Here is a 20,537-nt window from a genome sequence, read left to right on the forward strand (position 1 = left end):
CACTTATTATGCTAGTATCACACTGCTGAAACAGTTTTCCTCTAACATTCATGAGTGCTGCCATCAAGGAAAGGTTGTGAGTTTTATTAAATGATTGTCCTGAATTTATTGAAAAAATTGTTTTTTTTTTATTCATCCTATTCACAAGGTATATGACACTGATGCTATTTTTAGACATTGAATTATCCAACCTACTTAGAAATAAATACTCTCTGGTCATGGATAATCTTCAATATGCGATTAGACATGTTGTTCTGATACTTTATTGATGATTTCTGCATCAATGTTTATAAAGGGTACTGGTCTGTCCTCTTATTTCTTTGTGAGAGTAACATCAGTTTTAGTATCAGGCTTAAGATCTGTAAAAATTTTTATATTTTCAGAGAATCAGTCATTTTTTTCTACTGCTTGTTTATTCTCTTTCATTGATTTCTGCTGTAACCTTTGTTACCTTCTTCCTTCTGCTGGATTTTAGTTTGTCATTATTTTGTTAGTCCCTTAAGTTATAAATGTACTTTATTTTACATGTATCTTATTTTTAACATAAGCATGTATTGATGTACATTTCTCACCTGGCACTGCTTTCACTACATCTAATACATTTTTTTTTAATTTCCACAAACGTGAATTTTCTAGCTTTTATTCCTAGGATTGACCTTTAATTTCACACAAGCATAGTTACAGAAATACTTTGTAAAATATCTACCGCTTAAAGCGTATTGAGATCTAATTTATGACGTGACAAATGGTCTGCCCTGAAATATGTCAAATGTGTACTTGAGAAGAATGTGTATCCTGCTGCCAATGGGCAGAGTGTTCTGTGTACATCTGTTAGATCTAGTTGATTTATTACGCTCAGTCCTTTTTCTCTGTTTTCACCACTGACTAGGACATTAATTTAGGTATGTCATAGATTGCCTTAATTTTTATTGAGGAAGATTTGGCTTCTATACCTTATTTATCGAGTTTTTTTTCAAATCACACAAGAATGATGAATTTTGTCAACATCTATTTCTGCAGATATTGTAATGATCATCAAATTGTCATTTTTCTTAGTGTGGTGTGGCATGCTTCTTAACTTTCTCAGGTTGTACCATTCTTGCATCTCAGGTAAATTCCACTTGATCTTCATGTATTGCAATGGGGAATTTTGGGCCAATGCGTAGTTAAGGCAAACAAAACCATTTGATCTGGTCCTGCAAGCCCATTACAGCGGACTCAAAATTAGTGGGCTATATATTTTTAAAGATTTACTTATTTTTATTGGAAAGGCAAATTAGGTTTACAAAGAGAAGGAAATAAGGAGAGAAAGATCCTCCATCTACTGCTTCACTCCCCGAGTCACTGCAATGGCAGGAGCTGAACTGATTTGAAGTCAGAAGTTTCTTCCACACCTCCCAGGTGGATGCAGGTACTAACTCCTCGAGTGGTCCTCTACTGCCTCCCTAGGTCACAAGCTGGGATCTGGATGGGAGGTGGAGCGTTTTGCTTATTATATCATTTTGCTTATTTTTAGGATCATCTATATCACTATTTAATGTTTTGTTATGTTCATGTATTATTGCTTGGATTGATATTGTTGTGCTGTCTTTTTCCAGGATCTGTTTGATTCCTTTTCATCATTTTAAAATTCTATTCTACTTTTAACTGCATTCATGCACTGTTGTTCTAATTGTGAATAGTGCTTTATCTTCTGTGTTCTGTTGATTCCCACTAACCTTCATTAGAATAATTATTTTGAATTCATCTTCGGGTAATTTATTTCTTTGGGCTTGATTACTGGAAAATCACTGTGTTCCTCTGAGATCATGTATCTCTGCCTTTTATTTATTTAATTTTGAGGGGGTAGCACTTCAATGATGTTTGCACATCTGAGAGAATATGACTTCTTTTAGTCTTCTGGAATAGTTTCAGTGGAAAACAATATTCATCGGCTGCTGAGTACATGAGATGTGACCAGATGGGCTGTGGCAACATAGTCTCCTCTGTGTGCAGCCAGCTAAAGTCAGCTGAAACTGTGTCACTGGCAACCTGGGCTGTGGATGTCTGTCTTGGCAATGGCTTTAGTGAAAGTTTCTGAGCTGTTCGGTGGAAAAGGTTGCTGTTGCCTTCTTGTTATCTTCTCCCACCCCACTGCTCTGAAGAAAAGTCATTCTTGGTTGTGCATTTGGCCTATGGGTATGCTGGTAGCTGTGGCATCATTAGATGGCCAACTGTAGGCATTCTTTTTGCAGAATATAGGGCTTGTGTGCAGAGTAGTAGAGTCAGAAATGGAGTCCTGGACTCAGGGATATGCAGAGCTCCTGTGGTACCTACCTCTGAGGCACAAGCTTACTCACTAGGAGAGTGGGTGGCGCCAGTATCTGAAGCATAGGAATGATCAATATTGTTTGCTGATATACCCATGGTGCAGGAAACTGAGCTTTACAAAGCAGAACAGTTAGTGAGGCCCATGTAAATAAAATTTTTCATGAAGTTCAATAATCAATAATTACTGAAAGAAAATATTTAGTGTTAAGGAAATTTTGTTATTTAGCATCAAAGAGACAGGAAATACACATGAGACTGGATGCTATAGTGAAAGCTATGTACTTCTTTACGTAACCTGAACACCTACAATCAGTGCTAGCCTTCGGGAGTGAACACTCCAGCATCTCAGTGATGTTTTCACAAAGCAAGTTTCCCTTCATTGCTCTCCTATATGTTATGAAACTCACTGTGACACTGTCTAATCTCATAGTCTTAAAACAGCTGCAAAGAGCTTATGGGTACAAGCTCATCATTATTCACATCTTCGAGAGAAAGATTATTTTTGGCTCAGAATTCTCAAATAGGAACCCTGAAAGTTAACTGCCCTGTTTTAAAATGTCTGTTAATACCAGAACCAAGCAGTACAGGAAAGGAGGGGAAGGGTAGGGATGGAGTGTGCTGACAGGCTTAGGGAAAAGTGTTCAGCTCCTGTACAGATTGAACTGGAATCAGCACCCCAGAATACCATGGATCTCCAAATGAAAACTTAGAATATTCAAGATTGCATGAGGGCATTCAATGATGGGGTAGATATTTATGAAAAATACTATGATAGAGTACAATGTTAATTCCGGGCCTTTTTTCCTGGGAATGAACCCCTCTTTCTGAACGGCGGAGACACTTTAACTTATGAAAGAACAATCACTGATCAGATGAGCAAGCCCACAGTGGAAAAAAAACCAGTACTCATCCCCAAATTTTCCTCCATAGATACATATCCTATCTATGCATTTTGGATATAGGAAAGAAGCTGAATATCTACTTTCTAAAGAAAAATAAAAGGAAGCTCCTTTTCTTAAATTCTTGTTCAGAATCAAACATGTTTTGTTTTGCATACACTTTGACCAAAGTACCAAAAAGTTATTCATCAATTGCTTCTTCTGTTCTTGACAGACTTCATTCTCAGCATGATAGTGAGGTGTCAGAAGGAAATGGCCAGGAAATAATAGTTGCAGCTTTGCCAGTGGTTTTTATGCTTCCTTGAGTGAGTCATTGCTCCCCCACAGAGCAATGAGAAGAGAGAAGCATGTCTAAAAATTAATAAGAGACTTTGGCAGCCTGGCTGAGAATCTTTGAATTAACCACAAGGACCCTTCTTACATTCCTCACCTCTTTTTACACAGCTTCAAGGACATGTGCACACGTTAGTGAACATATTAGAAAACAACCATATAAGTACATGTAGTTCATCTAATTATAGTAAAAGACTGGCATCGATAGGAGTCATGTTCTTTTGCAACAAATTTCTAAGAATAACTTAAATGTTCAACTTTTATTAAATACAAAAGGATCTGAGTTTCCTCACTCCTCAAAAGCAATCATCTATTTTTAAGCATAAAACGGAGAAAGATATTTACAGCACTTTGAAAACATAAGACTGTACAAAGATGTTTAACTGAACAAAGTGCAGTTGTTAATGTCACATTTATCTTTAACAACACACGTACTCAGAGCTTCACAAATCCCAAAGATATACCTGCTTTGCTGTCATTAACTTGTGGGTATATCCCATTCCAGTAAGTACTTAACTTTTTAGTCTTCCCTCTGAGTTGGCTATCGATTATTCCCATCTAGTCCAAAGATCTCCCTTTAATCTCCTTTACTGCAAACTCTGATGGCAGATATTATGCATTTCATACGAGTCATCTAGCATCTTTCATGTGTCATCTGAGGCTCACAACAGGGCTTGCTTTTCATGTTGCTGTTTCATCTCCCCAACCACATCATAGGCAGGTCAAGAATGTTATGTGTCTTTGAACTTCCCTAGTTTTTAATAATGTGACAAGCGGTAAGCTCCTTAAAGAAAGGACTTTCACCTATTTTTTCCAAAGTAACTCCTGGAACTCTATCATAATACATAGCATGCACTTAGCAAAATAAGTTACCAATGAAGAATAGTAATATTAATAGCAGGTGCTCAAGAGATGTTTGACAGGTTGAATAATAATTCTACGCATCTACCATTAGCAAAATTAATGCTTTTAATCAACTTTCCAATGATAAAGTGATTTTCATTAGTAATTCAATGTAAGTTTCTGAATTCACAGCCTAGTACTTCCTTAAATATATGAGAAAAGTAAAAATCACGATTTCTTTTGCTGAGGAATCCTGGTTCCATTTCCACTTTTCAAGAACTGCAGACTTACTCTCATTGAACCAAGCATTGAACCTCATCTCATCCAAGCGTGCATTTGCAAGTTGGTTAATCTTGCCAAAGATCAACATCACTGTCTTAACTGGAATTTAAATTCACACAATAGTACAGACAATCAGGCATCATTTTGCAGATAGGAACCAGGAAAACTCAAGCTTCTTGACTTTATCATATGCATGTGACAGCAAGAATTACCCTTTGTGATCATATCACCAACTCTCAGAAACACTCAGAAGCTTTTCTCAACACTAAAAATTTCCTATCTTACTCCTCTAAAAACTGTCTAGTATGGGGCCCGGCAGCGAGGCCTAGTGGCTAAAAAAGTCTTCACCTTGAATGCGCCAGGATCCCATATGGGCTCCGGTTCTAATCCCGGCGGCCCCACTTCCCATCCAGCTCCCCGCTTGTGGCCTGGGAAAGTAGTCCAGGATGGCCCAAGGCCTTGGGATCCTGCTCCCACGTGAGAGACCCAGAAGAGGTTTCTGGTTCCTGGCTTCAGACCGGCGCAAGCACCGGCCATTGCGCTCACTTGGGGAGTGAATCATCGGACGGAAGATCTTCTTCTCTGTCTCTGCTCCTCTCTGTATATCTGACTTTTCAATAAAAATAAATAAATCTTTAAAAAAAAACTGTGTAGTATGATGACACTTCATTTTGTATCCTATTATTTCTGAAGGAGTGAGACAGTTTATGCTGTGTTTTCCTCCAAAACAAACAGACTTCTCCAGAATTAGAACTACTAGAAAGATGGCCTTTCTAAAGGAGTTTCTCTTTCAAACATGTTTTTGAACGTCACCACCGCCTGTCTCCACCATCAGCCACCACCGCCTGTCCCCACCACCCCCACCACCCCTACACACACCATTAGGAAGAGGAACCGCAGCACGTTCATTAGATGGTAACATCATGTGCCTGTTTGGGTAATTCAGGAAACTCGTGTGTTTCATTCTGAAAAGGGCTCTTACACTGCAAGAGAAGACAGCTGTGGGGTTCTAAGCATATGAGTTAACTACAAACTTTGATCATCAGCTACGTTGCAGATGGCTTTCTCTGACTCACTGGATATTTCTTACATGAGACAATAAATTGGCTCCTGGTACACAAATTAGGAATGGATTCAATTTTCCAGGGTTTATAGTAAGGATTTGTGGGATTAAATTTCTAGTGGAAAGATCTGTCTTTGGACGTTGTCCAAATGAAGTCATTTGCTTTTCTGAAAGAGTTTGTATTTTGTCCATCTTCAAAATCAACATATGTTATCAGTTTGTTGTTTAAAAGTAAGTAACACAAAAATTAAGGACATCTAAAAGCAGAAACTTGGAAGAAAAGTAGACCGTGATTTAAAAAAGAAAAAAAAGCAGGTTACACACATCACATACACATTCATGTTTAGTCTATAGGATTTAGTTATATGATAAAATATCTTTACATCTCAGACTCAGAATTTTCAAATAAAAACTTAAGATTTTGCCTCAAACATGCTTTTCCATTATCTCTTCCACCACTTTAGACTCAAACGTGATGTCTACTTTAAATTCTCCTCTCAGCTGATGTCCTTTTCTAATCCTCTTTGAAATCTGGTAGGTTCCACTATTCCATGACCATAAAAGCCTAAGCTGTGCTCCATAGTAATCCCTTATCCCCAAAACCTTTTAATTCTATATTAAAGCCTTTTCAGCTTCATATAGATATCTAAAGTAAATAGTAAGTTGCCTTTCCAATTGTGCCACCTCTACTTCTCTCCACTCTCAGTAATTGGGCCCTGATTTAACAGTGAAGGCACAAACCTCTATGCCACTTAATTCTGTGCCTCGCAGCCCTTTGCTCATTCTGGTCCCTTAACCAAAAGCTCTCCCTATCAAAGGCCACTCTCCCAGCCTAATTGTATACATTATTTCTTGAATCTCCATAGTATATTGCTTGGGCATTTCTTACCCTGCATTCCTTAGAGTCATTTAAAGCTTACCATCCTTCTTGCCTTCCCTAAGTTGTCATCTCATGAGAGATGAGAGCATACCTTACTCATGTCCAAAGGCCCTCACATGCCCAGGACACTGTTTTGCACATAGTATGAGCTCAGATCATTCTAATATATATATTTAGTTTCTACATAAATAAGATGTTGCAAATTAAACTACAATATCACAGCTCTCTCTTATGTACTCACTACTTTCAAATTCAAGTAAATTTCTGTTAGCATTGTCTCTTTTAGAAGCAATGGCCTTGAGATAAATCTTGACCACTGGCTTCATTGCAAAAACACTTAAGTTATTGGTTTAAAATACTTTTACTTCAATATCAAAGATGATTACCATACACTTTTTAGTTGGTACTGCGAGTAAATGTGAAGAGACTTAAAAAATGTTACATTCACTGTATTTCAAAGAACTATTCCAAGGACATTGATACTTAGTAGATAATAAGAACAAATTTGTATTTTAACATGAATAAACTAAAATAAAATAGTTATTTGAGAGAGAGAAAGAGGTCCTATCCCTGGTTCATTCTCCAAACGTTTGAAATGGTTAGGGCTAGACTGGGTTAATGCTGTGATCTAGGAGCCAGGACTCAATCCATGCCTTCCACATGGTTTACAGTAATCTAAACTGCATCAGCCATCACTGCTGTCCCACCTGGATTTGCACTGAAACAAAGCTGAGACCGTGAGTCAGAGGCAGGCATCCAACCTAGGTACTTTAACATGGGACATGGGCATCTTAATTGGCGGTTTAAGTGCTAAGTAAAAAACACATTCCCCCCAAAAATAAATGTGTCACAGGCTTTTGTGCTGTTTCTCTAAAGTGTAAATAATACTAAAGAGAAGATGAACATGATGGGTTTTGTTTTTTTTGTTGCTTGTTACATTATGGCCTTAAAGTATACCAGTTAATTACAGCTCAATTTGGACTTATTTGATGGTGATGTCATTTTTTTTTCCAATATTAAGCAATTTAATTACCAAACAAAGCTGCCTTTAAAAATAAGGACACTTAAAATAAATTTATTTATTAATCTCCACTTTATAGGAAAGGCAGAGAAACAGTCACAGAGACATAGAGAGATCTTCCAACTGCTAGTTCACTTTTTAAATGCATGTGACAGGATTGGACCAAGCCAAAGCCAGGATCCCATTACTGTGTCAAGATCTTCCATTTGGGTATCAGGGACCAATGTACCTGATCATTATTTTCCATCTTCCTAGGGTATGTTTTAGCAAGAATTTGTATTGGGAGCAGTAGATATGGGGCTCAAACCATGCACTCCAACATGGGGCCTGGGAATCCCAAACTATACCTTAACTGCTTTACCAAATGCCCACCATTTGTCATTCAAAACTGAAGAACTCAATGACACAATGATAGTGATGGATTCAGGTTCTTTCCATATCTCTGCTCTGCCATCTGCAGACTACACTATCAAATGGCTTATTCCTTCTGAACTTGCTGCTAGAGACAGCTGGAGTTAAACTGTTTCTTGCTTACCACTCTCAGTCAAAGATGAAGGCATCTCTCTCCTAATCACAGAAGAGAGAGAGATTGGTCAGCTTAAGTCAACTAGACACCTCCAGAAAAACATTTCTATCCAGGGAAATACCAGGCACCAATTTTCTTGAGCTCTGGTTTCTAGAATCAGTTCTAAAAGGGAGGATGGAATGTGCACAGTTGGCAAACATGAATTAAAACCACTTGTGGGTTGGGCATTTATTCTAGTGTTAAGATGCCAGCTAAGGCCCTTGCATTCCATCTCAGTGTCTGAATTTGTGCCTCAGCTCTGGCTCCTAATTGCAGCTTCTTATCGATGCAGACCCTGGAAGGCACTGGCGGTGGCTTGAATAACTCGGTTCCTACCACCCATGTGAGATCTAAATTGAGTTCCCAGTTCCAAACTTTGACCAATGAATGCCCAGCTCTTGCAGTTTTGGGAATTTGAGGAAGTGATCCAGTTTTGGGAATTTGAGGGATTGATCCAGTAGTTGTGGGGAAGGAAAATTTCTCTCTTTCTGTGTCTCAAATAAGTAAACTGATTTTTGCAAACACTACTTTGGGGAACCTATAAATTATTTAAAAATTGATATTCTGAAACAAAGATGGGATTAATTGTAGTGAGTAATGCCAAATAAGTAATAATAGTAAATATGGACTGAGATTACTGTTCAATGATTACTGACTTTTCCTTAAGCATTATTTACTTGAAAAGCAGAATTACATAGAGAGAATGACAGAGAGATGCATCTTTCATCCACAGGATCACTCTCTAAACAGCTACAGCAGCCAAGACAGGAACAAGGTGAAGCCAGGAGGCTGGGACATCATCCAGGATTCCAATGTGGGTAGTAGGGATTCAAAAACTTGGGTCATTATCCATAGCTTTCCTAGGCAATTTAGCAGGATATTGGATTGAAAATGGAACATCTGGCATTTTGTCTTTACCTGCTGTGCTATAATGCCAGACCTTGAATTTTTATTTTTTCCTTTGATATTTATCCAAAGTTTTATGCATAGGTGACAAGAAATATATAAGCCAGTAATACAACATCATTAATAATTAGTATTAGGGAAATGCAAATTAAATCCCCAGTGATATAACATTACTCATCTCTGTAAAATGTTTAACATTGTGTCTGACCACAGCAAATATTTTCGAGTATGTTTTAATGTTTAAATGTGCAAGTGAACATACAAATGTATTATATTACTTTGTTTTTTTAATTTTTTACTTTATTTTAATATTTCTTACATAGTTGAGAGGTGTGCATGCCCATATGGGTCTCTGGTTAGAGTGGAGGACATGAGGTGTGGAGGAAGGTGAGTGGGATGCATATTTCAGTTATATTTTTTTTCCTGTGCTTGCAGAGGAAGAGAGGAAGAGGATGCTCCTTGCTGTGAAACTACACCAGAACCAGAGGAGAGGTGACAGTCCTTTTCACGCCTTAGAGATACTGATGTGGGGAAGTGTTCTGAGGGTGTTACTTGAGTGGTCTTGATAGTTCTAAGCAATTACTGGTTTTGTTGCTCCATGAGAAATCTTTACAAGGTCTGTTGGTTCACAAAGTCCACCTCAGTGCATCCACAGACCCAGAAAAAGGCTGTAAAGCTTAGTCAGGAGAATTTTCCAGCCTCTTCTTTCCCATCTTCTGATGAGACAGTCAATGTCCACTTCTGGTCAGATGAGCTGGCCATCATGTCCCCCTGTGTACATTTGAACCTGCTCTCTACTGCACAGCCATCGGCAATTGAGGAAGCACTTCAAGGTTGATCCATATATCCTATGATTTTTTGGGGGAGTGACTGGGGCCTGTCTAGTTGGGAAGTCCCCCAAGAAATCTCATGTAGGATGACCTCAGACTTGACTCTTGTGTGTGCTTAGCCAGTGCAGGGTTGGGTTCAGTCTGTCACCTGTACCAGCCACCACACAAACCAGTGGATGCAGGTGCCTCATCAGTTCTGCCCCAGTCCCATATCTGACACCAACAAATGGCCCAGCCCAGTCAGCCTGCCTCAGACTTGGTACTCACTCATACCAGCAGGTGCAATGGCCTAGCATCAGGAAGACCCCCAGTTAATAATCCCCACTAGTCCCACCCACAGCCCTTGTTTTTACACATGCCAGTCTCTTTCTTTCCAGCCTGGACCAGCCCACATCGCATCCGGCTCTCGGGCATGCCCATAAGTGCTGCAGTTTAGCAGCAACTCGCCCAACTCACCCTCCAGACCTGACCCACATGTGGGCCATCAAGTAGCATCATCTTGTACAGTTGGGCCAACCACAGTCCTAATTTTTGTGCTCACCAACAGACGGAATAGCCTAGCAGGAGAACACTCACAGTTCCCTTCCAGGCATGCTCCCTGACTTTTAAATCAAGAAATCACAATTTTTCAGATATAATATTCCTGAAACAGTATCCATTCACTGAGTAAGATTTTGTTACAGATACCAACACGTTTCCAAGAAAACTATCCCAGTGGAGAAATGGGATTTACTTAATGTATGTTCTATAAACTGGGTTTGGTATCCTCTGCAGCGCTCTATCTCTGATGGTTGGCAGAAGGACCGGCCTAGGTGAGATGTTTACACACATCTTGTGCTTGGCTAAGTAAACCTGGGATAGTAACGTTACTAAGTAGTGGCCACTGGCAGTAGAAGCAGTCTGGAAGGACTAAAAAGCAGTCCTAGTTGTCAGATGAGCTCAGTTATAAGAGGTATCAAAGCAAAAGCTTTACAAAACCAAACTAATCCAATACCCAAGAGCCTTATAGGCTCTGTTACTGTTACTCTGCTACTGTTTCGTTCTAAAGCTGAAGTTACTCTTCAACTCTGGTAGGCATGATAACACTCTAGTTGGAGTTTCATTCTATCATTGTCAGAAAAAAAAAAAAAAAGGGTAGCACTCAAACCATTTCAGATTACCCTGGCATGAAAACCAAGCATTTGCACCAAATGCCACTTGTCTCGCATTTGGGAAATGCAGTCTTGTATTCTGAATTCTATCAGAAGTCACCATAAACATTCCCACAAAGGGATCACACAACACCACAGGACAATCACACAAGCTCTTTTCCTGGATTTACTTCTAGTTTGATATGAAGAGAGCGAGCGATCCAAGGCTTCCCCCCTGCCTCTCCCCCACAGCCCGCCCCCTCCTTACGCAGCAACATTTTGCAGATCTTCTGGATAAATGTGACCCAGCTGTCACACTGACCTTCCAGGACACTGAAACTTCCCGCTTCCGAATGCCATGAAGCAGTCCAAGAAAGCATGCTTCTCTAAATTTGCCTTTTTCCAACGTTCCTGTGGGAAGAAAATATTTTTTTTTTCCAAATCAGACTTATATAAATAAGCTTAACTTTATTTCTCTAGGCTAAAAATGATCTTGTACAGCTAATCCTTGCATATAAAATTGCAAGCTTGTTGGTAATTTTTTCCAACCTGTGGTTAATATGAGACACAATTGTCATTTTAGAACATGAGTGTATAAACAAAAGAGTTTAAAAGGAATTCTGTTAAGTGGTCAATGTAAACAATAATGTAAATCAACCAAATAACTGACCTAAGAAAAGGAAGAATATTTATAACAAGGTCTCAGCCTTCATCATAAAATTGTCCTTGGTAATAAGTTTAGTAGGAAGAAATGGAGAGCCTTGCCCTTTGGAGGAAACGTGGGATACCGAATGACTACATCTGGATGCCATTTTGGACAGCTGTACCTAAAGGCAGAAAATGGACTAAATTACCTCTGACAAAACTGTTCAGATTTCTAACTCCCTGATTCTAAGAAATAACAGGTAACAGTTTTAGTTTGTTTTATTTTTATTTTCTGTACTCTTTGGTAGCCAGCATAGAAGTGACTGCCTGAGTGCCAGTGCAATAGCCTAGTGGTTAAACCCTCATCTTGAAACCACTGGGATCCCATATAGGCACTAGTTCATGTCTCAGCTACTCCACTTCCATCCAGCTCCCTGCTTGTGGCCTGGGAAGGCAGTAAAGAATGGCCCAAAGCCGTGGGACCCTGCACTCGCATGCAGACCCAGATGAGGCTCCCGGCCTCTGATCAGCTCAGTTACACCCTTTGCAGCCACTTGGGAAGTGAAACAGCAGATAGAAGATCTTTCTCTTTTTTTTTTCTCTCTCTGTAAATCTTCCATTTCAATAAAAATAAATCTTAAAAACAAACAAACAGGGATAAGTGACTGCCTGAAAAGAATGAAATCTATTAGAAGCAGATATAATTATTTTATATGCCCTCTGAGCTTTAGATAAAAACATTTTTAATATTAGAGAAACTCCAAAACAATCCTTCTAGCTGACTGTAAATGCAATAGAATCTACACTGGAGGTGTAACCTGTACTTTCTGGCCAATATTGTTGTTAGCTACTAGACAAAAAGGACTGCTTACTCATATTGTCCTAGTTAATGTACAAATCCACACTCCTGATAAATTAAAATCAAAGTGAAATGTATCAGGACAGCCAACTTACGGGTTGAAACAATTCAGGTTCAGGAAAGTACTTCGGATTTCTGTGTTGCCAAAATGGAGACAGCATCAACAAGTCACCAGAAGGAACCGTATAATTCTACAACAACAACAAAAAAAATCACTTTATTTTTTTCTTTCAGCAGAAAAAATTTCATTTTTAAAAGTATTTTAATTATTTTCCATGATAAAAAATTTTAGGTATAGGGATTCCCCTTTTCCCTTTTTTTCCCCTTTTCCCTTTTTTTTTCTTCCTCCCTATTTCCCCCTTCTATTATTTCCTGCTATATTAGTATTGTAGTTAGTTCATTTTTCAAGATTTAATTATTTTTATTGAAAAGTCAGATACACAGAGAGGAAGAAAAAGACAAGAGGAAAATCTTCCATCTGTTGATTTACTCTCCAAGTTAACACAATGGCTAGTGCTGCACTGATCTAAAGACAAGAGTCAGAAGCTTCTTCCTAGTCTCCCACATGGCTGCAGGATCCTAAGGCTTTGGGCTGTCCTCTACTGCTTTCCCAGCCCACAAGCAACAAGCTGGATGGGAAGTGGGGCTGTGGGGATGCAAACCGGTGCCCATATGGAATCCCGCATGTGCAATGCGAGGACTATACTGTAGTATCGTCCTTTAGTGATTGTTGTAAGTTTAACATTCTTTTGTTTAAGTACCTCATGGAATTATAGGTATAGACAATGGCAGCAAATCTAGTACCATATTGTTGAGGTATATTTGACTGTTTTACTGGGAGTCTTCCCTTTATTCTGGAGTAGAGACGCCTACTATGACATATCTTCACTTGCCGGTATACTTCAAATCTATTTTTTGAAATCTGTTCAAAGATAGTTTGAGTCATCATAATAATACTCTGACCATATTACACTGAAGAGAGGTGCACTTTATGGTTCATAGCAAGAATATATTTCAATGGGCAAGTCATTCCTATTTTGCAACTTTGGTAATGATCAATTTCTATTTCTGATTATTAGTTAAATATACATATAAATTCAGTTGCATAGGAGGAGTGCTAGATAAACATCAACAAAATCTTAGCCAACAGTGAAAATTTAGTAAATCTGCTATCTGATGTGATTTGCAGCATGTGTTCCTAATGACAAAATACCACAGTGTATCCCCAGAGTGCAAAGCAGAAAAAAATCGAACTCAAGGACATCCACAGTAATGAATGCCATGAATACACTGATAACAGGGTTAGGGTTAGGGCAGGGCAGGTAGCGGTTTCCACCATCTCTCTCCCTCCCATCCCCCTCTACCCAATAACACTTATTAGGACAGAAAAGACTGACAGACAACTGGTAAGTAATGTACAGAAAAATCCTGTGGCAAGAGCCATCATTACTTGGCTGAGTGGCAGTGATAAGTGATTTTTAAACTCTACCCGGAATGAGAAACCAGATCAAAGAATTTCCCTTTCATCATCATGTTTGGAACTGTAGCATAAGATCTATGAAGGTTTATGATCAACAGATAGCTAACGTGTTTACAAGAAGAACATCTTAGCTAACTTTCATTAACAATCATAAGTTGCATCTGCACAATTGTGTAATGTCTTCAAGCTGTTTGTAAAACATTAAACTTATATTTTCTAAAATATAAGCATTTTACAATTAAAATATGTATTTTTTAATGTAGCAGGGAACAGAATATAGGATGGGAATGGAATATGGGATGGGAGTCATCAATGTATAGCCCAACAGACCCCTTATCAGAACCAAGTACTTCTTGATATTGAGAAGAATTCTGGAGAGAGTCAAGTACAAAACTGGGAAGACAAAAAGGCTTGTGAATAAGGCTTGTGCTCGTGCCCTCTTAGGAATTTAAAAACAGAGAAAGACATTGAGATCCAAGAGCCATCTTTTTTACTTTTGCTGAAACCAAGGGTAGAAAAGCTGACTGAACTAGTCATAAGATGTACATGTCAGGAGCTCCTCCCCACCCCATCCCATCATCTTTTTTGGTTGACCTATGATCGTGACCTGACTAAAAACCAGGCTAGCAAAAGAAGGGAGATGGCCAACAGGTACTCGGTAACACAATTTAGAAAAGCCATAGAGAGGAGTCTAGAAAAGAAGTCCTTGTTGTACAAGCAAATGCCAGACTGACAGCTGTATCATCATTTCCAGGCTAAACAGTCCCTATCTTTGTTTAAAGCATGGATAAAGAGAGCGATCAAGAGGGAGAGAAAACAGTTACAGGACCAGAACATACATCACCATCAAAGGGAAGCTACAACCTCTGAATTACAAAAACTGCATTGTCAGGCAGGCGGAACTAGACGAAGCCAGCCTAACCCACCTGGAGTTGTATGGTTAAATGAGTGTCATTGGCTAATCCGGCAGTGAAGAGGGAAAAGGAAGTGGGACTCTGCCTTGTAACTTAACAAGCATGCTGAGAACTAGGCAGGTACAAGGCAGGCAGTGTCTGGAAGAGAAAGCTGGAGCAATGTGGAGGCAAATTATCTTTTAAAGAAGTACCAAAGGGAGCCCAGCACAATGGCCACGCAGCTTAAGTCCTCACCTTGTAACCCTGGGATCCCATATGGGTAGTGGTTTTAATCCTGGCCATCCTGCTTCCTATCCAGCTCCCTGCTTGTGGCCTGGAAAGGAGTCGAGGACAGTCCAAAGTCTTGGGACCCTGCACCCATGTGGGAGACCAGGAAGAGGCTCCTGGCTTCGGATCAGTGCAACTCTGGCCTTTCAGCCACTTAGGAAATGAATCAATGGAAGGAAGATCTTCATCTGTCTCTTTCCTCCTCTCTGTATATCTGATGTATATCTGATTTTTCAATAAAAATAAGACAAATCTTAAAAAAAAAAAAAAACCAGGGGTGGGAGGAGGAAACCAAAGGATGTAAGGTTTCTTCCCAGCTTGGGCAGGAGCATGGTAAGTATTGCTGGCCCAAGCAACATTAACATAAACATTGAAGAAAATACTTCTTCACAATAAAAACTGCTATTTACAAAAACTTTGGAAAATTCAGAAAAACAGAGAAATTAGGAGGAATGACTGGACTGGCATTTTAGCATAGCAGTTAAGCCGCCACCTGTGATGCCACATCCATATGGACATGGTTAATGTCCCAGCTGCTCCACTTCCTATCCAGCTCCCTGCTAATGTGCTTGGGAGAGCAGCAGACAATTGACCACGTGTTGGATCCCTCCTGGTTCTTGGCTTCAGCCTGGCATAGTGCAGTAACTGTGGGGATGTAAGATCTCTATTTTTCCCTCTCTCTATATATACCTCTGACTTCCAAACAAATCTTAACAATGACAACAAAAAAAAAGCCCAACACCCAAATATAGTCATCAATTGGCTGGACTTCCCTGAGTACTTTTACCTGATGATACAAGATTTTTGTTATTGTTAAACATAGTTTTAATCCTCCTGAATAAGCAATTTAAAAGTCTTCCTTTGTTCCCTTAACATTATAACATAAAATTTTATTTTTATTGCATATTTAATTTGAAATATTTTTAATTTTAATTCAGTAGATTAAGCCATAGGAATTGTATTACTCCCTATTTTTCTATAATAAATAGTGTTTTCATAAGAATTTTCTCCTACAAATAATTTTTCATATAAAGCCTTTAAGTACAGATAATCAGAAGACAAAGGACACAATTATTATTATTACACGTTGCCCAACTGGTTCTGCCGGAGACCAGCTCCAGCTGACTGAGAGCTTGCAAAGGATGTGTGGATTGGCGAGATGATAGGAAGAAGAGATAAGACACGGACCACTATGGCATGATGCTCATAATGGACAACTCAGAAAAGTTGCCTTCTTTTTTTATATAGAAATCACCACAAGCTTTTGCACAACATCCAATTGTTTCATTTTTCATTACATTATGGTTATGAAAACACAAGAAGCAATCCTAGAAAATATTTTTTCTATTTCAAAGAAAACATTTTTAGCAAACCATTACTCATTGAAACCTGCAATCACCTGGCTGAAGCCAGGAACTCCACGGTTGGCAGCGCATGTGATTACATAATGACAAGTAGTTTACTTATACTCAAAATCAATTTTTACTAAACATAAACTAATATTGATTAAAATATTGAGTACAGAATTAAAAGATCACAAATGAAAGGATTTTATAAAAGCATATAACCGATTCTTTGCTAAATCTTATAATCAAATTATGCATTAATTACTGTCACCTTCACCTAGTGCTAACTCAATTGTTTTTCATTCTTTTGTTAAAGGGCAGTGAAAGGGATCAAGGCAATTCAGCCAATCTACAGAGGGCCTTTACAAGAAACTTTCTTTCATCTATATAAACTGTTTTCTTTCCCTAAATATAAGTACCAATATAAGATAGAGATTTTAAGCCATTTTGAGGGGGTTCACATCTATTTCCTTATAAACGATACCCCATATACTTTTGCTTTCTGTAGTAAGAAACTAAAATGCATCATATCATGTGTTCGAGGTGCATGGTAAACAAACTCTTTGTACCTCCATGATTGCCATCTGTTCCAAGATATTATCAAGCCATTTCTTAAGGAAAACATTACTTATATTAAGGCAAACTTCAGGAGAAAAGTGGGCACATAACAAGATATTTGGAAACATTGTGGGCTCAATTGTACTATTGTATACTTTTAGCTGTGTGTCATAGCCTTACATTACTAAAGGTGTCATACCACCAGTTACAGGAATCACTTCACATTAGCAGAACTCTGGGATTTTGGTGGTTTGAATTGCTGCTTATGTAGCTCCACGTTGAGCCCAATGTGTTTCTGAGAGGTGAAAATATCTTAAAGATTCCCAATGATAGTTACTCTTCCTTTGAAGAACGTGTTATCACTTAGCAATGCTGACCACCAAATACCAGTCATGCTAAAGCTATGGCACGGGACTTGTCCAGCAGAATCATATTTTGTTACCTGACATGATGATGGATCAGGAAAATGGTCACTTTGGTCAGGGCCATTACATTAGCTAGCACTTCAGAGCCATATCCAGGGGTAGACTCTGTGTGGGCCAAGCCCTGTGGAAATTCTACCCCCCCCCACCCGGTTAGCTCAAGAGTTGCGGAGGTGATGGAATAAGCTCGGGGTGAACAAGGAGCATGTCAGCAATCACAGGTAAAGGAACTCACAGCAGTCTGGACTGGTCAGGGCAGCAGCACCTGAATGTGCATCCTGAAAAGGGTGTGGGTTGGGCCGGGCTGCAATGTTCACCAGCTCATACAAGGCCAAATGGAAGGTCAGACTGCACCAGACACTGACCTAAAACCCAATGGCATGTATGAGAACTGGGTCCGGGAGTGGATCAAGTGGAGGAACTTGGGAAACTTCTCTGGCAGGTCATAGCCCCCACTGGTGAACATGTGGTCCAGACCTGGCGGTTGGACATGCTGGGCAGGGGAGCTCAAATGGCTGGCTAATGTATGGGTTTGTAATGGAATGGGGAGTACTGGACAGGACTGAGCAAGCCTTAGCACATTAGAGAAACTGGAAACCAGGATGGAGCACAGGTCATGCCGAGCCAGGCTCTTACACTTACTGGTCTGCGTAAGTCAGGGACGCTAAGCCACAGTGTCCAAGGCAGAGGCCGGTACAAGTGAGGGGCTGAGTCAGAGCAACCGCTGGCATGCACGTGATCCATGGTTGGGAACAGGCCCGGTGGGGGAGCTAAGGGGACACACTAACTGGAGTAAGGCTACCGCCAATGAGCACGTGGGCTGGAATGGAGGCTGCATTCTGATCAGGTAACAGTTGAAATCTCCCTTGGCACAAGTGTGGACTGGGACTGGACACACCAGGCTGGGCCAGACCCCAACACTGTCTGGTGTTCCTGGAGGACCAGGATAGACGTGGGATGGACTAGGCAAGGTCTCAACCCCTACTGAACCATTTGTGAGCCATATGTGGGTATGGACGAGCCGTGGCTGGGCTGAAACATCCAACAACAAGAACCAGCTTGGGTCGAAGGCTAGTCAGGAAAAGCCACTGTTCGTGCTAGGACAGGAGGTGAACTGAGTAGGGCTGGCTCATGGACCCCCTGGTATGTGCGAAATCTGGCATAGGGAGAGGTTCTGATGGAGGAGCTTGGGCAACTCCTCTGGCAGGACACAGACCCCGCGGGTAAGCGCAAGAAGCATGAATGGAAACAGCCCAGAGCAAGCCACAAGAAGTTTCCCACTGGCATACATTAGGAATGGATCAGGCGCAGAGCAGGCTGAATCAGTTAACATCATCACTGGCAAATCCGAGCACCAGAACAGAGTAAGGGTCGAGCCAGGTTTGGTTGCAATAAAAACCAGTCCACACTACAGAATGCCAGGATGAGGTTGTCTGTACCGGATGTGACTGCAGCACCCAACCAGCACACTTGAGAACCAGTAAGGGAGGGGACAGAGCCAGCAGGGGAATAAGGGGTGGTTCCCTTGCTGGACAGCTACTCCCACTGGAGAGCATGAACTGGGATGGGGACAGACCAGACTAAGCAGGGCTACAATACCTGTACGCCTCATGTGGACTAGATCAGGGAAAAGCCAGGCTGGGCTGATTATTCCTATGGGTACAACCTACAATTAGAGTGGGCGAGGGTTGTTTGGGCATAGCCACAGCATCAGCTGGCAGAAACTGGCACTGGGGGCTAATTCTGTCAAGTTAAACTGCAGAACCACCTGGAAAGTGCACAATCCTGGAGTGAGAGACCTGGGAGGGAAATAGTGGGTTCCCCCCTCTTGGGTTACCGCTTCTAGGCAGGGCAAAAAAACTAGGACAGGGGCTGGGGTGGCTAGACAGAGAGGCACTCAACCACACCCGTGAGGGCTTAATTGTTGAGCTGGTTAGATGGATCTAAGCTTCAATGCCATTTGCCATGTACGAGAGCCAAGGGGGATGTGCGACAGACTGAACTAGTCTGCTACACATACTGGCAAACCAGGGTAGGGGGCGGGCCTGGTGGGGGTTGTTGTGGGTCGCTCTCACTAGGCTGTAGCTCCCACTGGTTTAGGTGAAGACCGAGTATGTGCTGTGCAGAACCAGTCTGGACTGCAACACCCATTGATTCCAATGGAAGGCAGGGCTGAAAACAGAACCAACCCAGCAATTGCAACTACCAACTGACCGGGGTGGGGACTGTGCTGGGCCCTGTACTTGCTGGTGCATACAAGAATCTGGCCTGGGAACTCCTCAGACGAAGTTTCTTTGGCGATCTCCCCAACTGAAATGCCGGACTCAGAACCCTAACCATAAAAGGACAGAAGATGGAACAAGTTAATCAACCACCTCAGCTATAGGTTGGCAACGAAATACCGGGCAAATAGAGATGCTATGATGGACAATGTCAATCAGTGGATTTTTTGACGACCTCATCATGTTTGGAGGGGCAAGATTGGCAGCAATTTCATAACTGGGGAACTATTGAAACCACTTGAGTAAGTATCTCAGAGCATGCCCCACATGCGGGACTTGGGGTGGGTGGGGAACTGGGTGGGGCTTCTACCTCAATATCCCCCCTTTACCTCAGATACAAGAAGAAAACAATGTGGAAATAATAGTCTTACCCACTTTCCCGTAGCCCTTGACCCTTTTTACCCAAATTAACTATGTAAAGATTGTCAAAATAAAAAAAGAATTTGAAAAAAAAAAGATTGCCATGCTATAGAAACCAGACAAAACAGTACAAAATATCTACAAGTGTTACTCATGAACACAGATGTATAAATCCTCAACAAATTATTAACCAAATTCAATGATGTATAAAAATAATTATACACTGTGGTCAATTAAGATTTATCCTAGGTATAAAAGGCAAAATAAACATTCAAATACTAGCAAATGCAATCCTCATGTCAACAAGCTGAAGAGCAAAGAGCATAAAATTTTATTCATTGA

At 40.4% G+C, this 20,537-nt stretch overlaps 1 protein-coding gene across 3 annotated transcripts in view; it reads right to left on the reverse strand.

Moving 5' to 3' along the window:
- Window positions 1–20,537, reverse strand: part of LOC121158635 (24-hydroxycholesterol 7-alpha-hydroxylase) — an 81,659-nt gene that overhangs the window by 15,217 nt on the left and 45,905 nt on the right. For all 3 annotated transcript variants that reach the window (XM_040983499.1, XM_040983500.1, XM_040983498.1), the window contains 2 exons: window positions 12,662–12,757; window positions 11,385–11,473 (listed from right to left, as the gene is read on the reverse strand). In XM_040983499.1, coding sequence (XP_040839433.1) covers window positions 11,385–11,473; window positions 12,662–12,757 — 185 coding nt within the window. The remainder of the gene's footprint in view (window positions 1–11,384; window positions 11,474–12,661; window positions 12,758–20,537) is intronic.

The sequence above is a fragment of the Ochotona curzoniae genome, unplaced genomic scaffold, assembly GCF_017591425.1.
Source record: "Ochotona curzoniae isolate NIBS_2020 unplaced genomic scaffold, NIBS_Ocur_1.0 contig_3819, whole genome shotgun sequence".
In the NCBI taxonomy this organism is placed as follows: domain Eukaryota; kingdom Metazoa; phylum Chordata; class Mammalia; order Lagomorpha; family Ochotonidae; genus Ochotona; species Ochotona curzoniae.